At 39.0% G+C, this 10371-nt stretch overlaps 1 protein-coding gene across 1 annotated transcript in view; it reads right to left on the minus strand.

Annotated features, from left to right (window-relative positions):
- LOC104543603 (calcium/calmodulin-dependent 3',5'-cyclic nucleotide phosphodiesterase 1C-like) overlaps positions 1–8357 on the minus strand; it is a gene marked incomplete at its 3' end in the record, with an annotated part of 19180 nt that extends 10823 nt beyond the window's left edge. Inside the window, exons 1-3 of the mRNA XM_010188251.1 lie at positions 8242–8357; positions 6850–6970; positions 3674–3755 (exon numbers count right to left, since the gene is read on the minus strand). Coding sequence (XP_010186553.1) covers positions 3674–3755; positions 6850–6970; positions 8242–8357 — 319 coding nt within the window. The remainder of the gene's footprint in view (positions 1–3673; positions 3756–6849; positions 6971–8241) is intronic.
- Between the last annotated feature and the right edge of the window lie 2014 nt (positions 8358–10371).

Raw genomic sequence — 10371 nt, forward strand, 5'->3', positions numbered from 1 at the left:
TACTGTTACAATTTTTAAAGATTTTGTAATTATCAACTATTAATTATAGATTCATAATATTATAATTTCTCTGACAGGGTCATGATATGTTTCTATGACAGACTCTGGCAATTTTAGGTGATAGCAGAACAATAAAAGAAGAGACCACACGGGCCAGGCACTTGAACTCACAGATGCTTTGATACACGTCTTCCATTTCCCTACTCTGCTTTCTGCTAAATTTCCAAAAGAAGGGCTAATTAAGTGTATTTTCCTGCCTAGCCAAATTAAAAACATTACTTACAAATTCTCAGAATTCCATACTAACATTCTGTAAATCTGGAGAAAATTTGCTTTCAGTCTTACATAAACATCTGAATCATGTGTCTCTATGACACTGAGACAGTCTTACCTGTTAAAATGTAGGAAAAAAAGAACTCCCTTGCTCCCAGGAGTTAATCAGAAATGTATATAGAATAAAGCCATGACATGAAATCATGTGTTAGATCACAACCCAGCTAATCCCAGCAAACTTAATACAATTTTTCAAAACACTGAAAATTTTACTGACTGAGAACACTGTTAAGTATGGCACAGGAATCCTGAGGATAATAAGAACTTGATTTACATGTTTGTCTGCCTGTCTATATGTCTTTTCCGTTCCTTTTCATTCAAAAAAACCTTTTACCTCTTAATAACCAAAGAAGCCCAAGCCATGGTACCTTGCCATTTCTTCCTGGCAGATAATACAACTGCTATCTGCTCCACCACCACTAACAAACCTGAGACATGCAAGTCTCTGATATCAGACACATGACTGTGTCACTGACTTCAGCAGCAAGGTGGCAGGATCAGTGAGGTGGTGAGATTCACTTCGTGAGATACTCAACTTTTCTTTGGTAAGTGCTATTTTTTCTCTATTTCCAGTAACATGAATAAGTTATTCAACTATGTTGCCTTAAAATGGGAATTATAGTAAAGTTAGGAAACATAATCTGCTATAATAGAAACAAGACTTAGGACTTCATTAATAATTACATAACTGATGCCAGCTTCCCAAGTGCCTTGCTTCTCTCCCTGCCATGTTCTATCTCTTCTTACCTAAAGACACTAAAACACTGTGATTTAAGTATGGTGATTTAGTTTGCTAACTAAAAAACCCAAATATCAAATAATGAACCTTGATATTAAAACTTCTAAATTCTAATGACCACTTTATCATCCCTTTTCTTCTTCAATACAAGGAGTGTGGTAAATATTTCTGTACCCCAGTGACTAAGATGATTTTACCAATTAACACTACACACTGAAGGTAGATCCCAGGCATGTGTCTCATGTTCACTCATTCCACCTGAGATTCACAGCAAACACTGGCTAGAGGACAGTTTCCCTAAAGCCCACCACCAGAAAGAAAAAAAAAAGAGAAAAAAGAATCATCAGCATGCACTCATCAGCCTTTATGCAATGCTTTCTGAAGCTGTAATTTTCTTTTTTGCCAGCCAAAACTCAAAAATAGAAGGATGCTGCTACATTTATCAGCTGCAATGACAACAAAGGCTGATCTCCAGTTAAACAAGCTTCCTACAGTCTGAGACAGACAGAGAAGCTTTAACTCCTGATATTCTTGTGAAATACAAATCTTGTCCTGGTTTTCTCCACAGTTTTTTTAATCTCCCTCACTCTGATAAGCAGCCTGACTTCTGGACATTAATTTACCACACTCATGCTACTGAAGAAGAAAAAGGATAATAAATTGGTCATTAGTATTAACGTTAATAGGTTTTAAAACCCAGGTTCATTATTTGATATTCAGGACTTTTTACTTGTCAATTTAAACTCTGAACAATTTCTTCACAAACCAAAGCAACAGGAGAGAGAGACATCCTTTCTTTTGAAGAAGTTTTTGCTGTTAGATTGCTTCATTTCTGTGAAAAAAGTCCATACTGCAAAACCTTCAGTCTGCATTTGTGAAAAAGTTCCATTAATAAAAATGCTTTCCCACTGTTGTTGCATCTGCAGTGACCTTAGAGCAGCAAACCAGCAACTGCAAGCAAGTTGAGCCACCAGAACAGGATTTCTAGTCTCTGTCTCAGAGAGAACCAAGACCACAATTTTATTTCACAAAGGACAGAGGTTTTTTATTTGCAGGAACTGATGGCTGCTTGCTGCAGGTAATAGCAAAAATTGGAATTCAATAAGAACTTACTTTTGCAAAGAAATGTAGTAATTACTATTCCAGGGAACAATTTGTTAAGGCAACGGGAACAGATTCTTTGCCTGAGAAATCTAGCCTCCAACTTTGAAAGCCTTACCTCAGCAGATAGCCAGAAAATGGCAGAGGTTTTGATTTAACAAAGGAGACAATACAGAAAGACACTGCCAGTATGTGCAGCAGACTGGAAAATGAAAATGTTATAATGTTAGAAGGCAAGATTTATAGAGTAGCTTATTAATGTCAATGGATTACTAAACTGCACAAATCAGATATAATGACAAACAGTTTAAGACTAAATAAGCCTGCTTTTGCATACTGATGCATGCCTCTTTTATAAGGCTGAATTGTTGCTGGTGATGGTTTAATTTAACACTAATTTTGCAGTGGCGTGACACAAGGGCCATCAGTGCAGAAGTCTCTGGGGTCTCCTGGCCTAGCTGAGCAAAGCAGCACAAAAGAGGAGGACAAGGAGAACTGGTTTCCAAGCACATACAACCTTATGTAGAGGGATCCTGTGGGAAGCACAGCCCCTCTTCCCTGTAAAGAGTGAGGGACATATCTGAAAGATGGTAGAAGGAACATGAAAGGGAAGTCTCTACTTCCACTTCACTCCACACCAGTCAGTGAGAGAGAGTTTATCTTCTCCCACAGCACAGCAGTAGGTGTAGTGTGCCCAGGAGTCCTCAATATGGGTTTCAGCTGAGACTGTAGCACTTCAAGTTTACTGCTACTTCCCTCCACCAAGCTGCTGGCAGAACACAAATGTCCTCAGCAGCTGCAATGTGCTTTACACACATTCCTACTCTTCTGGGTTACTGTTGCAAAGGAGTAAACACTACAAATCCAGCAACCAGGCCAGGCTTACACAGGGCTTCTCGAGTTCAGATTCTTGGCTGAACTGTCTAAATTTCCAAAGCCAGAAAAATCTGGGATGGTGTCCCTCAGAGAATGGTTTACCTAACAGAAACAATAACAGAAACGGCTTTTAGCCACAGATATTAATCTGAAATTTCCTAGGTTCAAGGATGTCTTTGTTGTGTTCTTTCAGAGAAATTTCATACTTCAAATTTTTTGTTCATTTTCCTTTAATACATTCTCTCTCTTTCTGCTTCTGGTCTCAGTTCCCTCATTTTTAGGGTCTGTGTTATCTTTCTTTTGTTATTCCATTTGGCACCCTATTCTCCAGTCAAGGTTAGACCATATTCTTCTGTGTACTTTACTTGCTTCACCATAGAGTAGTGTCATAACCAGGCACTGTAGTCATCTCTGCAGACACATCAGAGGTAACTTGGTTACTGCATGGAAATTAATGGCTCCCCAGCTTTGAATTGTTGATCTGGGGATAATAATGTCATTGTGGTTTTTTTCCTCTCTTTAACATAGTTCCAAATGTTGACAGATCACCATGATCTTAGCTCCACAAGGAGGAGTAAGTTTTGCTTTGAAGATGCTACTTTGCATGCCCCAAAAGAGACTTACCTATTTGAGACTGAGCAACCATAGTAGATTTGCGATCACACAGTGGAGAGAAGGGAAGCCCTAGTTCTGCTTCTTTGTCACCCTGGAGAAACAAAATTGAGAAAAAATTAGAATAAGACAAGACACATAGCACTTTGATATCCTAGATCGTGACAGTGAAAGTCTGGCATTCTACTTTATTTATTTAAGTTCTGATTTTGGTTTGGTGGTTCATTTGGTACTTTTTTGTTTTGGTTTGTTTTGGTTTTTAATTGGTTTTGTTTGGGTTTTTTAAAATTTTGTTCTTGTTTTGTGTTTTTTTGGGGTGGTTGTTTTTTTTTTTAAAGCACTAATTCTGAGAATTTGAGTCTGGCTGGAAAAGTTGTAGTTCAAGGAGAAGTTAGTGAATTAAGCTTCTTCATTCCAGTGAATCTTTCCTCAGAGCTTTCCCTGCCTGCCTAGTACTTCTATGCAACAACTAAAAACACACTTGAGCACAAGAAGAGCTTCTTACTACAGTTCTCCAGAGAAACCAGCAGAATTCAGTTCTCAGAGTAAACCTTTCAAGAGAAAACATCAGCATCACTGATTTTTCAGGGCTTGCACTTCTTTGCATGTCTTTTCCAGTCTTTCACATAAGGAATTCACAGGTCATGGCTGGCCAGATGCAGATTGCTTTTTTCTTCCAAAGACAACGCTGACATTGTCAACATTTTACATAAGTGCTTAAGTACAAAAGTTCAAACATGCTTTCCAGCCCTCAGAAGTGAAAGTCCTTTTCTAACATCTCAAGATGGTGCAGAAAATCAAGTGCTTTAACCCTTTTTTTTCTAGTCTTTCAAGCTGCATATTCTCAAAAAGCCCTTTAACTTGGTTCAGTGGTTCTATAACATATTGCTTTATGCTGAGAAGATATATAGGATGACATAGTTGCAATACTCCCCATTAAGCATTCAAATTTAAATAGCCTGTTAATTATATTACAGAATCAACTCCTTAAATCAGCAGTTGGCTTTAACTGTGCTGAACTTCTTGCCAGTGTTCTGACTAATGTCAAATAAAAACTAAAATAGCCAGCAAACTAATCAGAGAAAAACTTCTGTAGGCACAAGAAGAGCTGAATTCTTCTTCTCTTTGTTAATATAACATACAATATAACATACATGAAATGGGGGCACAACTCCTATTAGAGTTTTGGGTGGAATAACAAGTAATGGTATTCTGCTACCATTGCAGAACAATCCCGTTTTATGTTAGGAATCTGACATACAAATATCAGGGTAAAACAGAAACCAAACACATGAATATTTCTAAGTCACATTCCTTTACGTGTCTGCTGCATCTCTCAGGATGCATTTTTCTCTTACTCCTTACACGTTTTAAAAGCCCCAGTGCCTAATTCTATTTAGGAAGGAACCCCTAGCTGCCTTCCTGACTGCTCAGAGAGGTACTTGACTACTTCTAAGCTGCTTGAGCAGCTCCCTCAGTAAAGCAAATTAATACATGCAAGACATTTTCTTTAAGAGATGCCCACCATAGCTGCTGAGTGTAAAAAAAGAGCGTTGCACTCAAAATCATCATTTACACCTACAGCATGGTTACTTGGTGTAGGAAGACCTGTGTCACACCACAAAATACTTGGAAACCAATAGGGCTGGGAATCTGTGCTGATATAGGTTAAGTCAGGATTTATGTCTCTGCAGAGCACATAACAGGAAGGACAGGGGAGAGTCTGCAGCGGAAGAGCATAGAGAAATATACTTAATCTGGGCCAGCCCAGTTTCTTATCACCATGGTCCCCTCTAGCTAGCAGTGTTTCTCAGCTTGTGAAAAGAGTGTCTGTTTTTTTCCTGCTGTCAGGTACAGATGTATTTACCGATCTAGTAAAATAACTTCAATGAATAGAAGTCTATGCTTCATGGTAAGCTTAAGGGTTATCCTGAAGAGGGAATTAATACTACATCTGAATTTGGAACTAGAATACAAGTTTTTTATAAAGCTTTATCTAAACGTGGAGCCATTTGTCATTCAAAACTAAAGTAGGATTTGTTGGCTGAAATGAAAATATTCTTATGAAAACACAAAATAATAATTTTGTCTTCAATACATGTGTAAAACAAATAAAAACTTGGACTTTTTTGTGGTCTCATATCTAACTAATCTTAGTTCCCTCATCAGTCTTTAGGAGACTCAACAGTGGTGTATTTTAACACATCTAGTATAATGTTGAGCTAGAAAAGCATAAACATTCATAGAGTTTTCCCTAAAATGTATGTGAAAATCATCCCACTTGCATAAGCTCCTGTGTGGCAACACAGAGACATCTGCAGCTATGATCTACATGCTCTCTTGGTTTGAAAAACAAATTAAAGGATTCATTTCAAAGCAAATTCTTACAATGTCCTTATTAAGAAGGGATTCCCATAATGCCTTTAAAAATGGATGCCATTTAAAGATTGTTAGAACTCTTTCAAAAATGTAATATATTTTTCTTTTTTGCATTCAAATTTACTATAAAACATGAAGTTACTGAACTTTGGGGGGAAATGAAGCTCTTGGTTTTCTGTTTAGTTAAGTAATTCATATTGGTGAAAAGTACCCTAAACATTCTTAAGTGCTCTGTTTACTTTTCCTTTTGTCTTCTTTTTTTTTTTTTTTTTTTAGGCAGCTCTTTAAATTAGTCACATGGGAAGCTTATAGTTGTCACATAGAGCTTAATGATTTGTCTAGATTTGTGGGTCTGTCAACAGTCCACTGTGAGTTATAAACTAGATCAGTTCACTTCATCTAAAGTAAGGGTAACGCATTTTTCACATCTACTTTAGCAATGTAAGTACACTTCTACAAAATACAGCTACCTAAATCTGTTTTCTATGGTTCTAGAATGTAGAAGTATAACATCACATATTCTATATTCTAATTCAAAACACAAATTAGCTTCACAAATTAGAATTTCTATGTAGTTAACGCTTATATCTACAGGCAGTGTATCTATAGGCAGAGTAACAGACACTAACTTCCCAAGAGGCACAATAGCCAGTGCTACTGGTGCCACATGAGAAAGCTTCATATCATTTGGGAGGATCTTGAGCAAATCAGAGAAGGAAAGATCTGCATTCATATTTTCCTACTTCCTTGCCCAATCCTACATACTCCCTCTGTGCTGCAGAAATGATGAGGAACTTCCCTAGCTTTACCTGTCTGAAGAACTCCTCTAGCAGAGACATGGTCCAGCGATGATGAAGATCCCAGGCCTTGGCTGGATGACTGATATCTGCTGTATGCAACAACAGTGATAAGGCTTTCGGCTTGTCAATTCTGAAAACCCAAAGGATCAAAAAAATTAATTGCTCTTGCACTGGAGAATGACAAAAATCTCACCTAAGCAGGGAAATGAGGCCACTAGAATCTTTAGCCAGGATTTCAATGGAATGATTTCTGTGTTTATAAAATCAGACAACTATGAAATACCATTCCTGTTGTAACAGAGACATTAAGAAGTGCAAAAAGAAACTTTGCTCATCCTTGTTGAGCTCCTTTCCAGGTTTGCTTGTCTGCACAAGCAGGCTCGAAGAGTTGCTGTGTTCCCCATTTCAGCTGGGCTGCATTTTATGCAGCTCAGAAGAGAAGTTGGTCCCTAACATCTTACTGTAGTAAACAGGATCTGATCTCAGGTGCACTGATGAGTCTACATAGTAACTGATAACTGTTTCACTGCTAGAAAACTAGTGTGAGATCAGAAGGGGATCCTTGTATCTGGTTCCACAGAATAAAAAAGGCTGGCAATTTCTTAAAACCATAACCTAGCTAGCCCAAGAACCCAGTAAATGCTGTTTTCTTGGGATGGGTAGTCTTGGCTTTAATTCCAGCTCTTGACTATCTGAAATAGCTGGAAGACTTGTAGCTTCTGAAAGGACCAAGTGGCTAGCCACACTCTGATCTGATACAGGTATAATTCTGGGAGGCTCTGGACAGACCTGTGCCCAGGGTGAAAAAATAATCATCACTCAGAGCTTTCTGCAGTATAAAAGCAATTTTATGGGGAAGAGCTATGGACAAAATTACAGCTCCCAGTGGCATACTGGGAAGAAAAGGTCTTCCCCATACTGCTCCATCTGTTATTTTCCAGTCCTTCCCTCAGTGGATCTCAAGTTGTTTTCATCTGCCCTCTGGTTATGGAGCAGGCTCCTTGCAGAGGTGGCAGCTGATACCATCTACAGAAGGTCAATGAGTAAACTGTGTTCTGCAGATCTTATAACCTTGAGTCATACTCAAGCTGTAGAGGTCTCTCAGCTGGACCACGTCCTTGATGTTACCCTGATATGCAAAGGGAAATGCCCAGGGAGGCTTATCCCAACAGGTGACCTTTGCGAGCTTTTGTCCACCAGCACAGAACAGAGGTGTATGTATAGGGAGGGTGCCAGTTCACTCCTAAGTGAATTCATTCAAAATTCAACAGCAGGAAAAAAATCTAAGTGAGCATGAAAGAGACTGAGGACTTTTGGAGAGGTGCTTTTGAAGTCAAACACAATGGCAAAGCACAAGCTGAAATGCAGCCCCTCACTGCACAGTGTTGTGAAGTGACTCACCCTTCTGGCTGCTGCAAAGCATTCTTCATGGCTTTGATTTGCTGGAAGTGACAGGACATATCAGTGGCCAACACCATCTCAATCACTAGAGCTCTGAATTCCCTTTCAGATGGCATCACAATGAAAGGAACAAGGAAAAAGAAACACAAAAATCAGCATCAGATACACTCCAATTTCTTTTGTTGTCTACCTGCAAATTATTGTGTGTCACCCTTCCCATTATCCCTCTTTCAGGGACAGGGGAGAGAATGACTGATTTCCTATAAAAACACAGGAGTGGCCAGGTGGCTAATCCTTGCTAAGAGAAATCCTAGATGTTTTTTGAAGAGTGAGTTAGTGTTAGTACTCCTTTCTCCATTAAGCACAAACCTCTTAAATTGATTACTTTTACAGGGCATTCTTAGAAGGAAGTAAAAGACTGTTTAAAGCCATGGCATGAACAAGTTGAACTTTTGAACCTGAATCACTATCCACTTGCCTAAAACTAGATGATACCCATGTTGAAAGTTTAGTCATATTATTGAAGGAAAAACAGCATGTTAAAAAAATCTCCTAGTATATCTGACGCATATATGCAGTCAAGACCTTTGAGAGCCTGCATTACTTCACTGATATGTATAAAAAAAATCTCCTAGTATATCTGACGCATATATGCAGTCAAGACCTTTGAGAGCCTACATTACTTCACTGATATTATTCATTCAAACTAGTTCTGTAAGTATTTTTGCTAATCAAACTTGTTTAGGATCCAGTTGAAATTCCTTTGAAGATAATATGGATCTCCTACTGATTTTAAAATATCAGAACAGCACACAACACATATTTATTTTCTCTTTCTCTCAGTTGAGCTATCCACAGGTTAACAGAGGAAGAACAGCTCCAGGTTAGCATACCAGCTGAGAATTTTGGAGACTCAGAAATGACTCAGCTTTCATCTAAAAATAAAAGTTACCCTTTAATGAATGTTTCATGAAGGATCTGGTCTATTTTGAGCACATCTCACTTGTCTTTGGTGGCTGCGCTCAAGTTCCAGCTCCAGGCCAACACTGCGTAGAGACCCAAGACTGTTGTGCTTAACTCATCCCATGGGTGGCATGTAATGAGTCCCCCAACCAGGAGTTCTGCACACACATTAAAATGGCATCATCTAGCCTCATTCTTTCATGCCCACGTCCTCCTTCCACCCTTATGTACAGTCAGTTGCACTGCCAGCGTCATTGAAGATGATGATATGGTGGCTGAAAACCAACTTATTTTAGACTATTTTAATCTTTTTATTTTCAACTGTCCTGGTCAGTTGCCTGGTCTGGTTCATTCCCAGCAGCATAAACCTCTCGGTCAACAAAAGCAAGAGAAACAGAAGAGAATCTGAATGCATAGAAAAAAGGTTTTACAAGAAAAGGGTGCAATATGCTGTGGGAACAATCAGTGCTTGGGATTATTCCTAGAAAACACACAGAAAAGCCATGAAAGCAGAGGACTGGGATGACATATGAAAAAGGGGGATGCTGGAAGTTGCTGTCACCGTGGCAGCACAGGCACAGCAAGCCAGCACCACAAACACCTTTCTGCACTACTTTTCATGTCCACACATTACTGTGAAACTGTGCAAAAGTAAAGCACTGAATAAATAGCCTTTATTATTACCCATATATAGCGAAGAGGCAAGCAAATTCATCTCTCACTTCCAGTGCTACCAGTGACATTCTGAAGTCAGAGATCCCCCTGCTATTTCGGCAATACCCTTTACTCCCAGGGATTCCACCACAGTTTTGTACTCAGGAAGAACCAAAGTTAATGCACTCAAGCAGTAATTGTCCTGAGTCATTTCTTCAACAACTTGACTCCAGAAAAATCCAACAAGTCTTTACAATACAGGTAGCCTAAAACCGTACTCAAGCAAAAAAAATCATGCAATCTGATGAAAAAGGAATGAGGATCATACCTCTAGCATCTATCAGCTAGTGCAAGCTGACAGAGGCACGCACGTCCTCCACTTCATCTCCTCCAGACAGTCACAGTTGCACCAGCCTAAGGATTCACAAGCATGCTCACGTCACGGCATTTTCCAATCAAGAGAACTCACCCGTCAACTCATGCCAAGGAAATGGCCTAGAGACAATCTGCCCT

This window comes from Mesitornis unicolor, unplaced genomic scaffold, assembly GCF_000695765.1.
Source record: "Mesitornis unicolor isolate BGI_N332 unplaced genomic scaffold, ASM69576v1 scaffold12917, whole genome shotgun sequence".
In the NCBI taxonomy this organism is placed as follows: Eukaryota; Metazoa; Chordata; class Aves; order Mesitornithiformes; family Mesitornithidae; genus Mesitornis; species Mesitornis unicolor.